Source organism: Antedon mediterranea, chromosome 1 (assembly GCF_964355755.1).
Source record: "Antedon mediterranea chromosome 1, ecAntMedi1.1, whole genome shotgun sequence".
NCBI lineage: Eukaryota > Metazoa > Echinodermata > Crinoidea > Comatulida > Antedonidae > Antedon > Antedon mediterranea.
Window position 1 is genome coordinate 21692592 of NC_092670.1, and position 24527 is coordinate 21717118.

Here is a 24527-nt window from a genome sequence, read left to right on the forward strand (position 1 = left end):
TAATCTCATCATTCAAACAAATTAATTTTGTAATAGTAGGTCCTACATGGGCGTTTATTTTCAAGATAAAGTGTTTATTTTAAATTCAAGATAGTGTGTATACATTTTGAATTCTAAATCAGTATAAACAAATTATCAATCCAATTTTCAGACAATTTGGAGTGGCTGAGTACAAATCAGACAACAAAACCAAAGTATGGAAGACCTTAATATCCAAAATCTGTATTTATCTACTGTAGCACTATCTTTCTACTAACGCCCTATGATATTAAACTGTTAATGACCTGTAATGCAATGACTTATTAAAACTGAACTGATATGTAATCGTTTGAACTCTATTGATAAACCAAAGAAAAAGTTTTTCCTGAAGGCATTAGGTTAATTTGCTGAACAAAAGCAAATGCAATGTTAGTCCATGGGAAACTCATTACTATATAATTTCCATATTGTATTATTACTATGAGTACTTAACCTAGGGCTGGTTATCGCTGGTTGTTTAGACTTGCATATCCTTGAGACTTCCAACTACAACAGAATTAGGTACAAGTTCATTCAACTGTCTTGGTAAAAAAGGACACTTCTTGACTTTGACTAATTTCCTTTTTGATTTTGGGTGATTTTCTGGTACAGTAGAACACCCTTCTTTCATTTTTATTCATGCGAAACTAACAAAAAGGATGTTTCAACACTAGGGTCAACTCGTATTCAAAGGTTGTGCCAAAGGTACCCCATAATAAGTGTTCTACTACTTAGTTTTAATTATTAACTGGCCATACACAACTTATTTTGTAAACAATATTAAGATATTCAGAGATAATTTTATTTGATGTTACAATTTACTATTGTATTAGAATTAAATTTGTGTACATGGTCAATTTTTTGATAAAAATTCTCTTTTTTACCAGACCATCATTATGTCGGATTGTATCATACGTGGAGATTTAGCAAATGTGCGAATTGGTAGACATTGTGTTATTGGAAAACGTTCTGTCGTCAGGCCACCATTCAAGAAGTTTAGCAAAGGGTAATTATTTATTTTCTTCAGTTATTATTTTTGAAATTCTTTTCATAATTGGGGATGTCAATGGATATTGTTAAAGAGGGTATGATTCATACTGCATGTACAATTCGCTTTTTTCTTATATTTTCTATCAGGATTAAAATTCCTAGTGTATCTTCTGAAAAGTTATAGAATACTGCTCAACTTTTAGACATACTGTAAACTTCCGAATCACCTTAGAAATTCAATAAACCAATCATAATAATATTAGACATACTACTCACTACCGTAGGTTTTTAAAAGAGAACAAAAAATAATATGCCTGCAGTCTGTTATCTAAGAAACAGTCAACATATTTAATAATACTATAAAATACATAATAATAATACAATGCAATTAAAGATTGTAAACAGTACCTGAGTAAAAAGACTGGTAAGATTTTGAGTAAAAACTTTGTAAGACTTGTTCACTTACCAATGACTAAGATTCCAACATCAAAACTGAGTTGAATGAACTCTACATCTGTAAATTTATGGTTTGGTGATTTTACAATTGACCAATCAGATCGATTGCTTCCTAGCAGTAATATTTTATTGCAGTATACTATATCGACATGGAGGTAGAAATCCCTACAGTCCTGATATATCATGTACTCTTAGTATGTAGATAAAGTAATACCAGTAACTTAGCATCATCTCAATTACACTAATTATAGATACAAAAAAGGGATTTTTGCGAACACTGAAACTTTGATGAATTTAGGGTCAAACTTTTTTTTTCATGAAATTTGGAAAATCAATCAAGGATGAATAAGTCAGAAATATTGTAGAATAAAATGCTAATTGCATTAATAATTCTACCTACAGAAATGGATTTTGTTATAGATTTAGTAGGCCTACCAGCATGTAATTGGAACTAAAGTCTTGCATTACATTTTTGTACTTAATCAACAAGCAGTCTGATTTATCTCACATCATTGTTTCACATTAATTTTAGAAATAATAACTAGTATAGTTTCTGATAAATATTGTCCTCTGACAAATTACCATTTAATTGACCAAAAATTGGATCAGAGAAAAAAAATAGTTACTGGATAAAACCTAATTTAAAGAAGAAAAATAATCAATGTAAAGCCCATTCAATTACCATTGGTTAAATTTAGCTATTTTATACTAGATGGAATGTTGCACAAAGCAAACAAATTGAGATTTTATTTTATTCATGTGTATATCTGTAAATAAGACATTTATTTAAATATTTTCAACCATAAACAAATTACAAAGCTAAAATGTAACAATATCAAGCAAGGATGAAAGTAGATTAAAGTTATCTAAATCCAAAGTTCTACAAAAGATTTAGTACCAGCATTAAACAAGATCCCACATCTTGTGTTACATTTTTGTACATGTACCAGTTCTATTTACAATCAACAAGCACTCCGGGGATTATAAATTTATTATACTAACAATGTATCATATTAATTTCATAATAATAGCTGACATAGATTTACTGTACTTTACAGTGTTATAAACTACATCCATATACTGTACCATAATTATTTAATTTAGAAACAAAATGTTTAATAAATCAAAGTGCACATTATAATTGTTGGTAATTTTATTATTCTTTACTTTATCTGTCATTTATTTTTACCATTTTCAGAGTTGCCTTTTTCCCCCTTCACATTGGCGACCATGTGTACATTGAGGAGGATTGTGTGATTAACGCAGCCCAAGTTGGTTCCTACGTACACATCGGCAAGAACTGTGTCATTGTAAGTAGCGACTTAGTTAATCCAGTTAATTACTGCAGTGACTAGCTAATTACACAGTCTTACTCTCCCAATATTGGAATCCCTGAAAACCAGACTTTTCCGGAGTTTCAACAAATTTCCAATACTCTTTTTTTACCATTAAAAACACATTCAGATTACCAGATCAGATTACTTATATATTAAGCCTGTCTGGTTTTGGGAGAGCTAACTTTAAAACGAAATCAGAAGGTTCAGGTATCTATGTGTAGGAAGTTAATACTGTATTCAACTTGTTTGTGAATAGAATAATCATCACAACCATGCAGTACCTGGTTATCAGTACCTTTTATCTTTTCATATTTAATCACCATATTTGACACATGATTTGCATTCCTTGTACATTACAATTACACGAATGTAATAAAATGTTTATTGATCTGAACTTAGTACTTTATCTTTTCAGGGAAGGAGGTGCGTTTTAAAAGATTGTTGTGCTATAGCGGACAATACGTACCTACCACCTGAGACTGTGGTGCCACCTTTCACAGTGTTTTCAGGCTCCCCAGGTAAATTACAAATGTCAACAGTGATTGTCATATTCGTAGTGTTGATGATAATGTGATAATAGTGACAATAACTTTGGTGGTGATGGAAGCTGCTACTCCAATACATTTTTTTTTTTTTTTTTTCTAGGTCGTGTTAGTGATGAATTACCAGAATGTACTCAAGATTTAATGATAGATGTAACCAAGGGATACTATCAACATTTCTATCCAATAGCAGAAATTAAAGAAAATAAAGAGCCTGTAACTAGTTAATGATATCAATGAAATTCCAATATGTTTATTTATAAACTTCTTCTTCTACGTTTGTTCCTAGAGCTTACAGTATATTTAAATGCAAGGTCAATACATCATGACCTCCACTTTCTCTCTCACACAGCAACCATATTGGTGCTACTTTGTGGTAGATTGGTTAAACACACCAACATTTAAAAATATATATATGGTTCATTTGGCTAATTTAACCTGAAAATGCAAGTATTTGTAATTTCAAATGTGGCCATATTAGGGTAGCCATATTTTATGTGTTTTTTTATATTAAAAAAAAGTGCAATAAAATAAATAAAATAGTTTAGTTGCTCAACTCTGATTATTCCAAAAGTTGAGGCTGCTGTTAAAATAGTCTGATAGTCTCAATACTGTAGAGTTGGTTGCTCTTCCTTGAGTTTGCATATGTTTCTTTGTTTGATTTTAACATTGTATGGAGAAGCCCTTGTAGAGAATTAAGCTGGCGAAAGTATTGAACCTAAATATAGACAAAAATGAATTCAAACTGAAGTTGTCTTCCAAAGCACTGATTCATCTCATTAATATTTGACAATGCAAGCAAACGTTGAATTTGGTAGTGGTAGTTCAACTATTTGATCGCAAAATCAAATGTATCATGCACACGCATCTACCAGAGCCATATATATAGAGAGAGACATTGGGTTAATACTGATACACATTAGACTTTAGAGCAAATTGTGTCAAAATAGTCTCTATTAATGCATGTATAGTATAGGAGCAACAAAGTACTTGCAGCAAAGAATAATTGCGCACGTAGTACATTAAAAAGTTTGATTGATTGATTTTGGAACAAAACATCCCATAACTAGGTCCTATTAATAACAATTATGTAATTTTTAATTCATAATGTATGCTTTCCACACTAAATAAAATAATAAAGTGTCGTGGATATATTTGTTAATATACTGAAAAGGGTATGAACAATATTAAAATAATAATGACAAATTATTACAAATGAAATGATGAACGAGTCTCTTAAATTTGATAATGTTGGCAGCACAGTTTGTGTCAAAAACGGCTTCTGATCAATTTAATGTCTTAACTCTGGATATATATGGCATCTACAGAGTAATACTGCCACCACTATCATACAGTACATACCTGAGTTTCTACTACGGTGTGAAGCTGCAGGAGAAGGGTCTTGGCTTTGTTTGAGATTACCAATGATGTATAATGACTATCAAGTAATAGGCATATCCAATCAATTACACATTCAACTTTGACTTCTTCTTTGTTTTCAACAGTGCTAAGAAGGTAGTAGAGATACTCGACCAAGACCTATGTAGATTAAAATTGGTTAATTTACATACAATGATTGGTTGTCATTTTGTTTCTCTTTATACTGTGTGACCTCTTCAGTACAAGACTGTTGTCCCAGTGGGTCCTGTGCATGATCATGATCATCCTGTGCATGACCATGATCAGCAGTCCAGGAGATGCTTTTTTTCTAATAGTGTACATGTTCTTATGCAAATGTTTAATGTATATACATGGGACTTATGTCCCATCTGAAGGATGATGCAATTAGACTAAACTAATCCTATGCAGTGGAGTAACGCAGGAGGCAAAGGCCCCTGGTTTAACACTCTTAAGAGCCCTCCAACACTGGGGGTAGTTGCATTGGGACTGCTCATGCTATGGGCCCCTTAAGCTATGGGGCGTCTGGGTTTAGCCAGTGAGCGCTCATTACGCCACTGACGCAAATTGTATGAACCCACATTCTCTCAGGCTTGGTTTGGTGATGCTGTTTTGGGCCATTACAACACCCTGCAACTGAGTAGGGAATCGAACCCACAACTTCAGAAAGATAAAGCATTGTTAGTACTTACCAAAACTTCTCCAATGTCAAGGTGTTTTAAACTCTCCGCCAAAAACACATCATTGCATTGGCACTTTAAGATGGTGTTTATTAACTGAGCAAGATCTTCGTTTAAGGGGTTGGCAATTTCATTCTGTAATCCAGTTTCGTAACCTTTATGACTTCTAAAATTAAATGAGAGAAAACAGTTTACTATTATTAGACCAGTAAATTATAAACATAATTATAATACTTACTATTCCTATAATAATATTCAATTCAATATGCAAATTTGATATCGCTTATAAGTCATGTACCACATATATTTAGTTCTTTAGTAAACATTCTCCTTCTTGAATACATTTATATTTGGCTATAAATAGGGCAGATTAAAGTAGAGATTTAGACTAAGTAACCTTCCCTAAAGTTGTCTATGGCTAGTCTAACAGTTTAAGCCTCACATATAATATAAGATATAAGTATTCCAGCAGACATAGGCTTGATAACCACAAATACCTTAGAAAAAGTTGAAGACTCCTGACTATGACATCTTCTGGCACATCTGACATGTTTTTTAAGCAGACTGACAACACATCTTTGTCTTGTTTATCCAGTACAACGTTCAAAAACTCTTGACAGGAACTAAAAAGATGAATTGGAAATTAAGTGAGAGCACAATGGCAACGATTAAGACTTTGTGTCAAATGAAATTTGTGTTGTCTATTTTATTTTATTTATTTAAGCACCCAGCACCCACAGAATAGTTAGAACTGACCTAGCTGAAATGTTGCAAAATTCTACAATGTTCACTAATGCTTGCTTTGGCCAGAATTGTTTCTCTTCTGTACACCGGCGTGCAACGTGCTGGAGTAGAGGCGTTAAGTAACAGGAATCTGGAAACCTGTCAGTATTCAATGTTGCTAGCAGATTCTTGCAGCTAGATGCAAACATTGCTTCACTTTTACTCTAAAATATAAAAATAATATTACAAACATGGTTCCAAGGTGCCAGGCTGTGTCTTTTATGTAATCTGAAGAAGTTCTTAAGCCTTGTCTACACTATCAAACTTTATGTGACAACAAATTGTGATGTGCCCATATATGGACATGATGATGTCATATCACTACCATATTTGAGCATATCACTACCATATTTGGGCACATCACACTTTTTTTGTCAAAATAGTTTGATAATGTAGATAGAGCTTTAAGCACTGTATATTTTGTTTTCCATTGCGCCACACTCTTACTCAGATTAGGATTTTCCTTTATCACGCCAGAAATTGCAAAGGAGGCCTTAGGTTGATCTAGGAGCATTTAGTACCCTAATATCTGTTCTATGCAACAGCGTAAACTAGACCTATAACAAGGGCTTGGGAAACTATTAGCCTAAACAATATAATTTAACTCACCTTCTGCTTATCCATTGCTTCTTTCAGTAGCTTTTCTTTAACAGCAATTTTTTCTTCAGCTCTCTGAATGTATAAAAGTAATTCTCAATAATACTTGATCAAGATATCTAGTACATTTTAATGTATTGTATTGATATTTTAATGTTTTTTTTTTTGGGTTTTTTTTTTAAGTATCAAGGAAAATCAATTTCATGTTCGCCTGGTTGTGTTCAAGACAATAAAGATTTATCTTATCTTATCTTATTTAGATACATTCCACAAATATAAAAAATTAAATTAAACAATTGATGTGCTTTGTGATTGTTAATTAACATTGACCAAAACATTGTTAAATATTTTGTTATTTTTACAAATAGATGATTGAAAGTTTCTTAGTACTGTATGATAATTTAAACATTATAAGCAAATTTGGTAATTGGTGTGTTTTATGTTAAGGTTTAGGTTAGAATATGATACTGCACCAGTTATGCTGTATGTAATGCTGTATGTGATACAGTACAGGGATCAGGTGGAATGTGGTGGAGATTGCTAGCTTACCGCAGCCATAGGCTTCCAATCCGCTTGTACTGTTATAGTATTTTCTGAATCTTTGTTTCGTAGGCACCCAAGCGCACCAGCTAAACTAGCATTTGGGCAACTGAATCTATAAGCAACAATTTTATCCCCCCTTGACAATAGAATGGTATCTTCGAAGGAAGCAATTTTTGCTGTGTTAGTATCCGTGTCTGGCAATTCCATTTTCGCTTGAAGGGTAATAAATTTTGAATCCCATATCGTGAGAAATTCTATGAAATAAAAAATCAAAAAGGATGAGATTAAGAATACGGTATAAAGCATGTCATTTTTGACTAGCAAATTGGCAAATGGGCTAGTAAAATCAAGTTTGAGGCTAGTGAGAAAATTATTATTTTTATACTGAAAATACTAAAGCTTTGTCTACACTATCAAACTTTATATGCCCATACATACATGGAGATGATGATGGCATATCACTACCATATTTGGGCACAAACTAGTTGATAGTGTAGACAGAGCTTTAAGCACTGTATATTTTGTTTTCCATTGCACCACACTCTTACCCAGATTAGGATTTTCTTTATCTATGCCTTTCACGCCAGAAATTGCAAAGTAGTCCACTCCAAGCCAAGTCACAGCCGCAGATTGGGATTTTACTGTCAATAGAGGGCGGCATTCTACATATTCATCAGTCGTTAAGAATGGAATTACAGACAGGCACACATTTCCATTGTTCCCTGCAATTTTAAGACAAAAACATATTTTTAATCAATCTATGTACTAGTGTTACTATTGATTTTTGTAGCTTGCACCAAATTGCGACAGGTACTTACATATTGTTATAACATGGATACTGCCCTCTACTGGTAACAAACTGTAAGTTACTATAAAAGCATCGTTATCTTCATTTCTAAATACCAATTGTTTGCCTGGATTTTCACTTCCTTTGTCAAAAACAAATATTCTCCATATTTTATCCTGAAAAAAAAAAACGTCAAAATTCGTTATTAGTAATTTTTATGTATGCTGAATGCAGATATGTATTTTTTACTTATTACTTATTTTGTATATTAATCTTATTTTCATAAAAACTTTCATTTGCAGACCCTGTTAAAAGTTGACAACCTAAATTGTCTAAATTCAACATTGTTTTTGAAAGACACCATAAAGGTAATTATGAATTATTATATCTCAAATCAAAGTTTTTAAAATGTTCATTTCAAATTACCAAAAATGTCAAATAATTATTACTGTATATTTTTTAAAACATTTTTAGAAAACAAAATAATGGCAAAAAAAACCTTTTGATTTTGTGCCAAGAGGCAAATTTTCCTTTGGTTACCATGGTGAAAAGAAGCAGAACCTTTCAGGTCGACATTTTTAGGTAGAGTGCTGGGTCGGTCAGCTTTTGGATGATTTAGGACATGTTCTAAATCAGCAACAGCGCCATCTTCAAAAACAACTAACGCTGAAGTGTCGTCTGCTAGAAGACTGTAAACCGCAGTAGACAATAGAACAGGTTTTACTTTCACCAAATCTGTTGTTTCTTTACTCCACTTAATTAGGTTCTAGATTTTGAAAGAAGACAAATATAAAACAGTAAAGTTATTTTATTTTTTTATTTTAACAAAAATACATAAAATAAATGATTGAATATCTTCTGTAGTACTTTTTCAAATTATCTGTATTGTTTAGAAAATTTAAATAAGATATTACATTGGTAATCCATTACATTAACTGTATAATGAATTTTAATCATGTTAAAACATTTTAATGTTTTAACGTGATTAAAATAAAAAATTTTGAAATAGTTTCCACAATCACAATACTATAAGTAAGCCTTAATTGGCATGTGTTACCTTGTGTTTCTTAACAGCAACATAATTGCCACTTTGTTGGTCATAAACCGCAGAGGACGTCAAAGGAGAATTTTGTCGTACTGACCAGCTATGGACACACTTATAATCTGTTAACTAAAAGACATGGAAATACATAGTATAAATATTTAAGAATAAGAAGATCGAATGTGTTTACACAAAATATAACAGATAGTTATATTTGTTTTGTAATGCATAAAAAATGCATTGATGGTTATTTCAATGCGAAATCCACAACATGTATGGTGTGACAAGTGGTTGTGTAGCAAAATTAGACCTACTGTAGTTAGACTGTTGACATTGTTATGTTACCTAAATAAGAGTAGCGCCTGGTTCTGGTACTATTTATTTTTTAATACTCAGCTAGGAATTAGTTTTAGGCTTTAACTTGGATTGGATCTACATTTGGAAAGTTTACAGTATATGAAATGAACATGAACTTAGTACTAGTGAGTAGAGTAGGCTGCGCCTATTTTATAATTTTAGGCCTATTAAAGTTCTCTATTGCTAGAGAGTAGAGTACAGTAGTAGGGCGCAGTTTTGCACCTAAAAGTGAGTGAGTGGTCAAGCGGTTAAGACAATGGAGCCGTAATCCATGTATAACATCGGCAAGGGTTCGAGTCTCACTCGCTCTATGGTTCTGGTGGTAGTCTTCTCGGATAAGGACTATAAATCGTAGGTTCCGTGTACACACATTGCTTGTGTGCATTTTAAAGGGCCTAGTAGTACATCTTTTGAGACGAGTAGGTGGTTACCCAGGTGTACTAGTTTACACTCAGCCACGTTGTCATGATGATGAGAGAGCACCTTAATAATAGTGGCTGCACTGACATGACGTAGCCCTTGGGGGAGAAGCATGTAGTTGAAAAGTGTAACATCTGAATCCACATCGCATAGAGACTAGTTGTATTTTGCACGTGCTATACAAATTTAAAACCATTAATCACCATTAACCATATAAATAAGACTTCAGGGTCACTAACCATCACCGCCGCGCAGCGGATGAATGTTTTTAAATTGGGTACTCAAGAGATGCGAATCAGAGAGTCTAGTAGGTTTTTTTTTCTCTTTTGTGGGGGAAACTACACTTTTATTGCAATGATAAACAATATGGTAAAGGTCAATGAATATTTAGGTTATTCTTTACTCCATGATTTAGGTGATACTGAGGTTAAAAGATTATATAAAATATTTTGATATTGTGTTGAAATCTAGATAATACAAATATGTATACAGAGCAAATTTATATTAAAAGAGCTAAAACAATATAATAAGATAATTGATATTCAGTATTAAAAATTGAGATTTGATATAATAATGATAAAATGGTATATTGCATTATTATAAGATTGTGTTTTGTTTAAATACTTTAATAAAATTATATAGTTTTACATTTTTAACATAATATTGCTTTTATTATTTACATGAATTATATTGTAAAATAACAAACTAATAAATATTGCGTCTAGTAGTTAGAAGGAGCTAGTAGTGCTAGTACCTAGAATTAGAGGCCTCCATCATAGGCTAGCAAGGTCCTTGGACTAGGCTAGTAGTACCTATATATACAAGCAAGGGCATGCCTATCTACTACTAGGGCTAGGCTTAGGTCCTACTTGCATCATAGATTAGTAGGTCTAGGCCTAGCCTCCTAGGCATACTATGAATATATATCAATCATCCACACTAGAGTAGGCATGTAAGGTTTCAGGACAGTGGCAGTTAGGCCTAGCTAGCTTAATGCTAAAAAAACAACTTACAGAGTATGTAGACACCCGGGTAGCATCCGTTAAAATCGAATGTTGTTTACTATAATCACGTTCATAGCCTAATACTCGATTATTCTCACATAAAGTAATTTCAACACCGTTTTCTAGTCGTGTTTTCGCCATGTGTGGATTGGCTTGTGTCAAGCTAGCCGACAATAAGCCAGCCGACAATAAGCCAGCCCACTTTTATTTTTTCCAGCCGACAATAACTATGAAACGCCGTTTGTGTATTTTTCACATTTTCAGTATTGCTTAAGGTTTTTATAGTATTAGAAATTCAATATTTGTGAGAAAATGGCGGATTGCTCCTGGGAGTCACTTGGTGGGATTATACTAGGGTACCTCCTTAGTCGTCCAGTATAAGTTAGAGTAGGACCGCTGGTCCTGTTTACTCAGCCCTCATCTTTTAAATCTGAGTGTAACTCAATTACGATTTTTAATATTATAGTGAAATTTGATATTGTATTTGTGAGAAAATGGCGGATTGCTCCTGGGAGTCACTTGGTGGGATTATACTAGGGTACCTCCTTAGTCGTCCAGTATAAGTTAGAGTAGGACCATTGGTCCTGTTTACTCAGCCCTAATCTTTTAAATCTGAGTGTAACTCAATTACGATTTTTAATATAGTGAAATTTGATACTGTATTTGTGAGAAAATGGCGGATTGCTCCTGGGAGTCACTTGGTGGGATTATACTAGGGTACCTCCTTAGTCATCCAGTATAAGTTAGAGTAGGACCGCTGGTCCTGTTTACTCAGCGCTCATCTTTTAAATCTGAGTGTAACTCAATTACGATTTTAAATATTATAGTGACATTTGGTACTGTATTTGTGAGAAAACGGCGGATTGCTCCTGGAAGTCACTCGGTGGGATTATACTAGGGTACCTCCTTAGTTGTCCAGTATAAGTTAGAGTAGGACCGCTGGTCTTGTTTACTCAGCCCTCATCTTTTAAATCTGAGTGTAACTCAATTACGATTTTTAATATTATAGTGAAATTTGATACTGTATTTGTGAGAAAATGGCGGATTGCTCCTGGGAGTCACTTGGTGGGATTATACTAGGGTACCTCCTTAATCGTCCAGTATAAGTTAGGATGGGACCACTGGTCCCGTTTACTCAGCCCTCATCTTTTAAATCTGAGTGTAACTCAATTACGATTTTTAATATTATAGTGAAATTTGATACTGTATTTGTGAGAAAATGGCGGATTGCTCCTGGGAGTCACTTGGTGGGATTATACTAGGGTACCTCCTTAATCATCCAGTATAAGTTAGAGTAGGACCACTGGTCCTGTTTACTCAGCCCTCATCTTTTAAATCTGAGTGTAACTCAATTACGATCTTTAATATTATAGTGAAATTTGATACTGTATTTGTGAGAAAATGGCGGATTGCTCCTGGGAGTCACTTGGTGGGATTATACTAGGGTACCTCCTTAGTCGTCCAGTATAAGTTAGAGTAGGACCGCTGGTCCCGTTTACTCAGCCCTCATCTTTTAAATCTGAGTGTAACTCAATTACGATTTTTTATATAGTGAAATTTGATACTGTATTTGTGAGAAAATGGCGGATTGCTCCTGGGAGTCACTTGGTGGGATTATAATAGGGTACCTCCTTAGTCGTCCAGTATAAGTTAGGGTGAGACCACTGGTCCCGTTTACTCAGCCCTCATCTTTTAAATCTGAGTGTAACTCAATTACGATTTTTAATATTATAGTGAAATTTGATACTGTATTTGTGAGAAAATGGCGGATTGCTCCTGGGAGTCACTTGGTGGGATTATACTAGGGTACCTCCTTAGTAGTCCAGTATAAGTTAGATTAGGACCGCTGGCCCTGTTTACTCAGCCCTCATCTTTTAAATCTGAGTGTAACTCAATTACGATCTTTAATATTATAGTGAAATTTGATACTGTATTTGTGAGAAAATGGCGGATTGCTCCTGGGAGTCACTTGGTGGGATTATACTAGGGGACCTCCGTAATCATCCAGTATAAGTTAGAGTAGGACCGCTGGTCCCGTTTACTCAGCCCTCATCTTTTAAATCTGAGTGTAACTCAATTACAATTTTTTATATAGTGAAATTTGATACTGTATTTGTGAGAAAATGGCGGATTGCTCCTGGGAGTCACTTGGTGGGATTATACTAGGGTACCTCCTTAGTCGTCCAGTACAAATTAGAGTAGGACCGCTGGTCCTGTTTACTCAGCCCTCATCTTTCAAATCTGAGTGTAACTCAATTACAATTTTAAATATTATAGTGACATTTGGTACTGTATTTGTGAGAAAACGGCGGATTGCTCCTGGAAGTCACTCGGTGGGATTATACTAGAGTACCTCCTTAGTTGTCCAGTATAAGTTAGAGTAGGACCGCTGGTCTTGTTTACTCAGCCCTCATCTTTTAAATCTGAGTGTAACTCAATTACGATTTTTAATATTATAGTGAAATTTGATACTGTATTTGTGAGAAAATGGCGGATTGCTCCTGGGAGTCACTTGGTGGGATTATACTAAGGTACCTCCTTAGTCGTCCAGTTCAAGTTAGGGTGGGACCACTGGTCCCGTTTACTCAGCCCTCATCTTTTAAATCTGAGTGTAACTCAATTACGATTTTTAATATTATAGTGAAATTTGATACTGTATTTGTGAGAAACTGGCGGATTGCTCCTGGGAGTCACTTGGTGGGATTATACTAGGGTACCTCCTTAGTCATCCAGTATAAGTTAGAGTAGGACCACTGGTCCTGTTTACTCAGCCCTCATCTTTTAAATCTGAGTGTAACTCAATTACGATCTTTAATATTATAGTGAAATTTGATACTGTATTTGTGAGAAAATGGCGGATTGCTCCTGGGAGTCACTTGGTGGGATTATACTAAGGTACCTCCTTAGTCGTCCAGTATAAGTTAGAGTAGGACCGCTGGTCCCGTTTACTCAGCCCTCATCTTTTAAATCTGAGTGTAACTCAATTACGATTTTTAATATTATAGTGAAATTTGATACTGTATTTGTGAGAAAATGGCGGATTGCTCCTGGGAGTCACTTGGTGGGATTATACTAGGGTACCTCATTAGTCATCCAGTATAAGTTAGAGTAGGACCACTGGTCCTGTTTACTCAACCCTCATCTTTTAAATCTGAGTGTAACTCAATTACGATCTTTAATATTATAGTGAAATTTGATACTGTATTTGTGAGAAAATGGCGGATTGCTCCTGGGAGTCACTTGGTGGGATTATACTAGAGGACCTTCTTAATCGTCCAGTATAAGTCAGAGTAGGACCGCTGGTCCCGTTTACTCAGCCCTCATCTTTTAAATCTGAGTGTAACTCAATTACGATTTTTTATATAGTGAAATTTGATACTGTATTTGTGAGAAAATGGCGGATTGCTCCTGGGAGTCACTTGGTGGGATTATACTAGGGTACCTCCTTAGTCGTCCAGTATAAGTTAGGGTGGGACCACTGGTCCCGTTTACTCAGCCCTCATCTTTTAAATCTGAGTGTAACTCAATTAAGATTTTTAATATTATAGTGAAATTTGATACTGTATTTGTGAGAAAATGGCGGATTGCTCCTGGGAGTCACTTGGTGGGATTATACTATGGTACCACCTTAATCATCCAGTATAAGTTAGCTTAGGACCACTGGTCCTGTTTACTCAGCCCTCATCTTTTAAATCTGAGTGTAACTCAATTACGATCTTTAATATTATAGTGAAATTTGATACTGTATTTGTGAGAAAATGGCGGATTGCTCCTGGGAGTCACTTGGTGGGATTATACTAGGGTACCTCCTTAATCGTCCAGTATAAGTTAGGATGGGACCACTGGTCCCGTTTACTCAGCCCTCATCTTTTAAATCTGAGTGTAACTCAATTACGATTTTTAATATTATAGTGAAATTTGATACTGTATTTGTGAGAAAATGGCGGATTGCTCCTGGGAGTCACTTGGTGGGATTATACTAGGGTACCTCCTTAATCATCCAGTATAAGTTAGAGTAGGACCACTGGTCCTGTTTACTCAGCCCTCATCTTTTAAATCTGAGTGTAACTCAATTACGATCTTTAATATTATAGTGAAATTTGATACTGTATTTGTGAGAAAATGGCGGATTGCTCCTGGGAGTCACTTGGTGGGATTATACTAGGGTACCTCCTTAGTCGTCCAGTATAAGTTAGAGTAGGACCGCTGGTCCCGTTTACTCAGCCCTCATCTTTTAAATCTGAGTGTAACTCAATTACGATTTTTTATATAGTGAAATTTGATACTGTATTTGTGAGAAAATGGCGGATTGCTCCTGGGAGTCACTTGGTGGGATTATAATAGGGTACCTCCTTAGTCGTCCAGTATAAGTTAGGGTGAGACCACTGGTCCCGTTTACTCAGCCCTCATCTTTTAAATCTGAGTGTAACTCAATTACGATTTTTAATATTATAGTGAAATTTGATACTGTATTTGTGAGAAAATGGCGGATTGCTCCTGGGAGTCACTTGGTGGGATTATACTAGGGTACCTCCTTAGTAGTCCAGTATAAGTTAGATTAGGACCGCTGGCCCTGTTTACTCAGCCCTCATCTTTTAAATCTGAGTGTAACTCAATTACGATCTTTAATATTATAGTGAAATTTGATACTGTATTTGTGAGAAAATGGCGGATTGCTCCTGGGAGTCACTTGGTGGGATTATACTAGGGGACCTCCGTAATCATTCAGTATAAGTTAGAGTAGGACCGCTGGTCCCGTTTACTCAGCCCTCATCTTTTAAATCTGAGTGTAACTCAATTACAATTTTTTATATAGTGAAATTTGATACTGTATTTGTGAGAAAATGGCGGATTGCTCCTGGGAGTCACTTGGTGGGATTATACTAGGGTACCTCCTTAGTCGTCCAGTACAAATTAGAGTAGGACCGCTGGTCCTGTTTACTCAGCCCTCATCTTTCAAATCTGAGTGTAACTCAATTACAATTTTAAATATTATAGTGACATTTGGTACTGTATTTGTGAGAAAACGGCGGATTGCTCCTGGAAGTCACTCGGTGGGATTATACTAGAGTACCTCCTTAGTTGTCCAGTATAAGTTAGAGTAGGACCGCTGGTCTTGTTTACTCAGCCCTCATCTTTTAAATCTGAGTGTAACTCAATTACGATTTTTAATATTATAGTGAAATTTGATACTGTATTTGTGAGAAAATGGCGGATTGCTCCTGGGAGTCACTTGGTGGGATTATACTAAGGTACCTCCTTAGTCGTCCAGTTCAAGTTAGGGTGGGACCACTGGTCCCGTTTACTCAGCCCTCATCTTTTAAATCTGAGTGTAACTCAATTACGATTTTTAATATTATAGTGAAATTTGATACTGTATTTGTGAGAAACTGGCGGATTGCTCCTGGGAGTCACTTGGTGGGATTATACTAGGGTACCTCCTTAGTCATCCAGTATAAGTTAGAGTAGGACCACTGGTCCTGTTTACTCAGCCCTCATCTTTTAAATCTGAGTGTAACTCAATTACGATCTTTAATATTATAGTGAAATTTGATACTGTATTTGTGAGAAAATGGCGGATTGCTCCTGGGAGTCACTTGGTGGGATTATACTAAGGTACCTCCTTAGTCGTCCAGTATAAGTTAGAGTAGGACCGCTGGTCCCGTTTACTCAGCCCTCATCTTTTAAATCTGAGTGTAACTCAATTACGATTTTTAATATTATAGTGAAATTTGATACTGTATTTGTGAGAAAATGGCGGATTGCTCCTGGGAGTCACTTGGTGGGATTATACTAGGGTACCTCATTAGTCATCCAGTATAAGTTAGAGTAGGACCACTGGTCCTGTTTACTCAACCCTCATCTTTTAAATCTGAGTGTAACTCAATTACGATCTTTAATATTATAGTGAAATTTGATACTGTATTTGTGAGAAAATGGCGGATTGCTCCTGGGAGTCACTTGGTGGGATTATACTAGAGGACCTTCTTAATCGTCCAGTATAAGTCAGAGTAGGACCGCTGGTCCCGTTTACTCAGCCCTCATCTTTTAAATCTGAGTGTAACTCAATTACGATTTTTTATATAGTGAAATTTGATACTGTATTTGTGAGAAAATGGCGGATTGCTCCTGGGAGTCACTTGGTGGGATTATACTAGGGTACCTCCTTAGTCGTCCAGTATAAGTTAGGGTGGGACCACTGGTCCCGTTTACTCAGCCCTCATCTTTTAAATCTGAGTGTAACTCAATTAAGATTTTTAATATTATAGTGAAATTTGATACTGTATTTGTGAGAAAATGGCGGATTGCTCCTGGGAGTCACTTGGTGGGATTATACTATGGTACCACCTTAATCATCCAGTATAAGTTAGCTTAGGACCACTGGTCCTGTTTACTCAGCCCTCATCTTTTAAATCTGAGTGTAACTCAATTACGATCTTTAATATTATAGTGAAATTTGATACTGTATTTGTGAGAAAATGGCGGATTGCTCCTGGAAGTCACTCGGAGGGATTATACTAGGGTACCTCCTTAGTTGTCCAGAATAAGTTAGAGTAGGACCGCTGGTCTTGTTTACTCAGCCCTCATCTTTTAAATCTGAGTAACTCAATTACGATTTTTAATATTATAGTGAAATTTGATACTGTATTTGTGAGAAAATGGCGGATTGCTCCTGGGAGTCACTTGGTGGGATTATACTAGGGGACCGCCTTAATCGTCCAGTATAAGTTAGAGTAGGACCACAGGTCCCGTTTACTCAGCCCTCATCTTTGAAATCTGAGTGTAACTCAATTACTATTCTTAAAATTATAGTGAAATTTGATACTGTATTTGTGAAAAAATGGCGGATTGCTCCTGGGAGTCACTTGGTGGGATTATACTAGGGTACCTCCGTAGTCGTCCAGTATAAGTTAGGGTGTGACCATTGGTCCCGTTTACTCAGCCCTCATCTTTTAAATCTGAGTGTAACTCAATTACGATTTGTTATATAGTGAAATTTGATACTGTATTTGTGAGAAAATGGCGGATTGCTCCTGGGAGTCACTTGGTGGGATTATACTAGAGGACAGCCTTAATCGTCCAGTATAAGTTAGAGTAGGACCGCTGGTCCTGTTTACTCAGGAGCAATCCGCCATTTTCTCACAAATACAGTATCAAATTTCACTATATAAAAAATCGTAATTGAGTTACACTAAGATTTAAAAGATGAGGGCTGAGTAAACGGGACCAGCGGTCCCACCCAAACTTATACTGGACGACTAAGGAGGTCCCCTAGTATAATCCCACCAAGTGACTCCCAGGAGCAATCCGCCATTTTCTCACAAATACAGTATCAAATTTCACGATAATATTAAAGATCGTAATTGAGTTACACTCAGATTTAAAAGATGAGGGCTGAGTAAACAGGACCAGTGGTCCTACTCTAACTTATACTGGACGACTAAGAAGGTACCCTAGTATAATCCCACCAAGTGACTCCCAGGAGCAATCCGCCATTTTCTCACAAATACAGTATCAAATTTCACTATAATATTAAAAATCGTAATTGAGTTACACTCAGATTTAAAAGATGAGGGCTGGGTAAACAAGACCAGCGGTCCTACTCTAACTTATACTGGACAACTAAGGAGGTACCCTAGTATAATCCCTCCGAGTGACTTCCAGGAGCAATCCGCCGTTTTCTCACAAATACAGTACCAAATTTCACTATAATATTTAAAATCGTAATTGAGTTACACTCAGACTTAAAAGATGATTGCTGAGTAAACAAGACCAGCGGTCCTACTCTAACTTATACTGGACAACTAAGGAGGTACCCTAGTATAATCCCACCAAGTGACTCCCAGGAGCAATCCTCCATTTTCTCATAAATACAGTATCAAATTTCACTATACAAAAAATCGTAATTGAGTTACACTCAGATTTAAAAGATGAGTGCTGAGTAAACGGGACCAGCGGTCCTACTCTAACTTATACTGGACGATTAAGGAGGTCCCCTAGTATAATCCCACCAAGTGACTCTCAGGAGCAATCCACCATTTTCTCACAAATACAGTATCAAATTTCACTATAATATTAAAGATCGTAATTGAGTTACACTCAGATTTAAAAGTTGAGGGCTGAGTAAACAGGACAAGTGGTCCTACTCTAACTTATACTGAACGACTAAGGAGGTACCCTAGTATAATCCCACCAAGTGACTCTCTGGAGCAATCCGCCATTTTCTCACAAATACAGTATCAAATTTCACTATAATATTAAAAATCGTAATTGAGTTACACTCAGATTTAAAAGATGAGGGCTGAGTAAACAAGACCAGCGGTCCTACTCTAACTTATACTGGACAACTAAGGAGGTACCCTAGTATAATCCCACCAAGTGACTCCCAGGAGCAATCCTCCATTTTCTCATAAATACAGTATCAAATTTCACTATACAAAAAATCGTAATTGAGTTACACTCAGATTTAAAAGATGAGTGCTGAGTAAACGAGACCAGCGGTCCTACTCTAACTTATACTGGACGATTAAGGAGGTCCCCTAGTATAATCCCACCAAGTGACTCTCAGGAGCAATCCACCATTTTCTCACAAATACAGTATCAAATTTCACTATAATATTAAAGATCGTAATTGAGTTACACTCAGATTTAAAAGTTGAGGGCTGAGTAAACAGGACAAGTGGTCCTACTCTAACTTATACTGGACGACTAAGGAGGTACCCTAGTATAATCCCACCAAGTGACTCCCTGGAGCAATCCGCCATTTTCTCACAAATACAGTATCAAATTTCACTATAATATTAAAAATCGTAATTGAGTTACACTCAGATTTAAAAGATGAGGGCTGAGTAAACAAGACCAGCGGTCCTACTCTAACTTATACTGGACAACTAAGGAGGTACCCTAGTATAATCCCACCGAGTTACTTGCAATCCGCCGTTTTCTCACAAATACAGTAGCAAATTTCACTATAATATTTAAAATCGTAATGGAGTTACACTCAGATTTAAAAGATGAGGGCTGAGTAAACGGGACCAGCGGTCCTACTCTAACTTATACTGGACGACTAAGGAGGTACCCTAGTATAATCTCACCAAGTGACTCCCAGGAGTAATCCGCCATTTTCTCACAAATACAGTATTAAATTTCACTATATAAAAAATCGTAATTGAGTTACACTCAGATTTAAAAGATGAGGGCTGAGTAAACGGGACCAGCGGTCCTACTCTAACTTATACTGGACGATTAAGGAGGTCCCCTAGTATAAACCCACCAAGTGACTCCCAGGAGCAATCCGCCATTTTCTCACAAATACAGTATCAAATTTCACTATAATATTAAAGATCGTAATTGAGTTACACTCAGATTTAAAAGATGAGAGCTGAGTAAACGGGACCAGCGGTCCTACTCTAACTTATACTGGACGATTAAGGAGGTCCCCTAGTATAATCCCACCAAGTGACTCCCAGGAGCAATCCGCCATTTTCTCACAAATACAGTATCAAATTTCACTATAATATTAAAGATCGTAATTGAGTTACACTCAGATTTAAAAGAGGAGGGCCGAGTAAACAGGACCAGTGGTCCTACTCTAACTTATACTGGACGACTAAGGAGGTACCCTAGTATAATCCCACCAAGTGACTCCCAGGAGCAATCCGCCATTTTCTCACAAATACAGTATCAAATTTCACTATAATATTAAAAATCGTAATTGAGTTACACTCAGATTTAAAAGATGAGGGCTGAGTAAACGGGACCAGTGGTCCCACCCTAACTTATACTGGACGACTAAGGAGGTACCCTAGTATAATCCCACCAAGTGACTCTCAGGAGCAATCCGCCATTTTCTCACAAATACAGTATCAAATTTCACTATAATATTAAAAATTGTAATTGAGTTACACTCAGATTTAAAAGATGAGGGCTGAGTAAACAAGACCAGCGGTCCTACTCTAACTTATACTGGACAACTAAAGAGGTTCCCTATAGTATAATCCCACCGAGTGACTTCCAGGAGCAATCCGCCGTTTTCTCACAAATACAGTACCAAATTTCACTATAATATTTAAAATCGTAATTGAGTTACACTCAGATTTAAAAGATGAGGGCTGAGTAAACAGGACCAGCGGTCCTACTCTAACTTATACTGGACGACTAAGGAGATACCCTAGTATAATCCCACCAAGTGACTCCCAGGAGCAATCCGCCATTTTCTCACAAATACAGTATCAAATTTCACTATATAAAAAATTGTAATTGAGTTACACTCAGATTTAAAAGATGAGGGCTGAGTAAACGGGACCAGCGGTCCTACTCTAACTTATACTGGACGATTAAAGAGGTCCCCTAGTATAATCCCACCAAGTGACTCCCATGAGCAATCCGCCATTTTCTCACAAATACAGTATCAAATTTCACTATAATATTAAAGATCGTAATTGAGTTACACTCAGATTTAAAAGATGAGGGCTGAGTAAACAGGGCCAGCGGTCCTACTCTAACTTATACTGGACGACTAAGGAGGTACCCAAGTATAATCCCACCAAGTGACTCCCAGGAGCAATCTTCCATTTTCTCACAAATACAGTATCAAATTTCACTATAATATTAAAAATCGTAATTGAATAACACTCAGATTTAAAAGATGAGGGCTGAGTAAACAGGACCAGTGGTCCTACTCTAACTTATACTGGACGACTAAGGAGGTACCCTAGTATAATCCCACCAAGTGACTCCCCCCATTTCTCACAAATACAGTATCAAATTTCACTATAATATTAAAAATCGTAATTGAGTTACACTCAGAATTAAAAGATGAGGGCTGAGTAAACGGGACAAGCGGTCCTACTACTCTAACTTATACTGGACGATTAAGGAGGTCCCCTAGTATAATCCCACCAAGTGACTCCTAGGAGCAATCCGCCATTTTCTCACAAATACAGTATCAAATTTCACTATAATAATAAAGATCGTAATTGAGTTACACTCAGATTTAAAAGATGAGGGCTGAGTAAACAGGGCCAGCGGTCCTGCTCTAACTTATACTGGACGACTAAGGAGGTACCCAAGTATAATCCCACCAAGTGACTCCCAGGAGCAATCCGCCATTTTCTCACAAATACAGTATCAAATTTCACTATAATATTAAAAATCGTAATTGAGTTACACTCATATTTAAAAGATGAGGGCTGAGTAAACAGGACCAGTGGTCCTACTCTAACTTATACTGGACGACTAAGGAGGTACCCTAGTATAATCCCACCAAGTGACTCCCAGGAGCAATCCGCCATTTTCTCACAAATACAGTATCAAATTTCACTATAATATTAAAAAGTCGTAATTGAGTTACACTCAGATTTAAAAGATGAGGGCTGAGTAAACAAGACCTGCGGTCCTACTCTAACTTATACTGGAAGACTAAGGAGGTACCCATGTATAATCCCACCAAGTGACTCCCAGGAGCAATCCTCCATTTTCTCACAAACACAGTATCAAATTTTACTATAATATTAAAAATTGTAATTGAGTTACACTCAGATTTAAAAGATGAGGGCTGAGTAAACAGGACCAGTGGTCCTACTCTAACTTATACTGGACGACTAAGGAGGTACCCTAGTATAATCCCACCAAGTGACTCCCCCCATTTCTCACAAATACAGTATCAAATTTCACTATAATATTAAAAATCGTAATTGAGTTACACTCAGATTTAAAAGATGAGGGCTGAGTAAACGGGACAAGCGGTCCTACTCTAACTTATACTGGACGATTAAGGAGGTCCCCTGCTATAATCCCACCAAGTGACTCCTAGGAGCAATCCGCCATTTTCTCACAAATACAGTATCAAATTTCACTATAATATTAAAGATCGTAATTGAGTTACACTCACATTTAAAAGATGAGGGCTGAGTAAACAGGGCCAGCGGTCCTACTCTAACTTATACTGGACGACTAAGGAGGTACCCAAGTATAATCCCACCAAGTCACTCCGATCCCAGGAGCAATCCGCCATTTTCTCACAAATACAGTATCAAATTTCACTATAATATTAAAAATCGTAATTGAGTTACACTCAGATTTAAAAGATGAGGGCTGAGTACAGGACCAGTGGTCCTACTCTAACTTATACTGGACGACTAAGGAGGTACCCTAGTATAATCCCACCAAGTGATTCCCAGGAGCAATCCGCCATTTTCTCACAAATACAGTATCAAATTTCACTATAATATTAAAAAGTCGTAATTGAGTTACACTCAGATTTAAAAGATGAGGGCTGAGTAAACAAGACCTGCGGTCCTACTCTAACTTATACTGGACGACTAAGGAGGTACCCTAGTATAATCCCACCGAGTGACTTCCAGGAGCAATCCGCCGTTTTCTCACAAATACAGTACCAAATTTCACTATAATATTTAAAATCGTAATTGAGTTACACTCAGATTTAAAAAGATGAGGGCTGAGTAAACAGGACCAGCGGTCCTACTCTAACTATACTGGACGACTAAGGAGGTACCCTAGTATAATCCAACCAAGTGACTCACAGGAGCAATCCGCCATTTTCTCACAAATACAGTATCAAATTTTACTATAATATTAAAAATCGTAATTGAGTTACACTCAGATTTAAAAGATGAGGGCTGAGTAAACAGGACCAGCGGTCCTACTCTAACTTATACTGGACGACCAAAGAGGTACCTTAGTATAATCCCACCAAGTGACTCCCAGGAGCAATCCGCCATTTTCTCACAAATATTGAATTTCTAATACTGTAAAAACCTTAAGCAATACTGAAAATGTGAAAAATACACAAACGGCGTTTCATACTTATTGTCGGCTGGAAAAAATAAAAGTGGGCTGGCTTATTGTCGGCTGGCTTATTGTCGGCTAGCTTGACACAAGCTGTGGATTGTTTGCTGCTAGTAAAAACAAAATAGCGCCACCAATTCATTGCACAACCACTGTGTGCACCACGTGTGCACCCACGGTGGCACCACACACCGTTGTACTGTAGCGCATGGCCCACACGCATCGGCTTCACACACAAAAAAGAACGGATGATTTCATTAATCAATGAACCTGGCGAACGACGATCGGTCAAGTGTGTTTTTATCCAACCTAAGAATTTTTAAGCATGTATTAATGATTAAAAATGTCTTTCTGAAATAATAATTATGTTCACTTTTTTTGTTGTTCTTTGTCGATGGTCTCCGATATCCTAGCTGTATCTTCTCTGCTCCCCCATACCACGTGTCACAAGCGCAATCCGCTTCCTTTTATTTTATTAGACCCAGCTAGCCAGATAAGAAAGAGGCATGCAATTTCTTTTTGTACGATTAAAGCAATAATAATAATACCACATTTATATAGCGCCCTTTTCATGAGTAATCATGCTCAAAGGCGCTTTACAAGCATTATTACCCCAGTATTTTTTGGGATCAAACACGTATGGAAACATACTCCCATAATGCAGCCGGTAACCAGCGCAAAGTTGATCTAACTGGGTACCCATTTATACACCTGGGTGGAGAGAGGCAACGTAAGTAAAGTATCTTGCCTACAAGCAATGCGC

General features: G+C 36.4%; 3 protein-coding genes across 5 annotated transcripts in view; 1 reads left to right on the forward strand and 2 right to left on the reverse strand.

The window, feature by feature from the left end:
* LOC140062588 (7-dehydrocholesterol reductase-like) overlaps positions 1–2042 on the reverse strand; it is a 21418-nt gene extending 19376 nt beyond the window's left edge. The window contains exon 1 of one of the 2 annotated variants that reach the window (XM_072108874.1): positions 1417–2042. The gene's annotated coding sequence lies outside the window, so the exon portion shown is untranslated. The remainder of the gene's footprint in view (positions 1–1416) is intronic. The other variant, XM_072108890.1, reaches the window with a different exon arrangement.
* Positions 1–4919, forward strand: part of LOC140062609 (dynactin subunit 5) — a 5857-nt gene extending 938 nt beyond the window's left edge. For both annotated transcript variants that reach the window (XM_072108903.1, XM_072108909.1), the window contains exons 3-6: positions 906–1024; positions 2663–2774; positions 3217–3319; positions 3447–4919. In XM_072108903.1, coding sequence (XP_071965004.1) covers positions 906–1024; positions 2663–2774; positions 3217–3319; positions 3447–3571 — 459 coding nt within the window. In that variant the 3' untranslated portion in view covers positions 3572–4919. The remainder of the gene's footprint in view (positions 1–905; positions 1025–2662; positions 2775–3216; positions 3320–3446) is intronic.
* On the reverse strand, positions 3924–23943 carry LOC140062581 (nucleolar protein 11-like). Its single transcript, XM_072108861.1, has 13 exons — positions 23858–23943; positions 10964–11095; positions 9189–9302; positions 8631–8897; positions 8163–8307; positions 7893–8066; positions 7351–7598; positions 6814–6876; positions 6178–6368; positions 5919–6044; positions 5434–5587; positions 4706–4882; positions 3924–4061 (listed from the first exon to the last, which is right to left on the reverse strand). Exons 2-13 carry the CDS (start codon positions 11093–11095, stop codon positions 3930–3932), a joined length of 1923 nt encoding a protein of 640 aa, XP_071964962.1. The 5' UTR covers positions 23858–23943; the 3' UTR covers positions 3924–3929.
* Between the last annotated feature and the right edge of the window lie 584 nt (positions 23944–24527).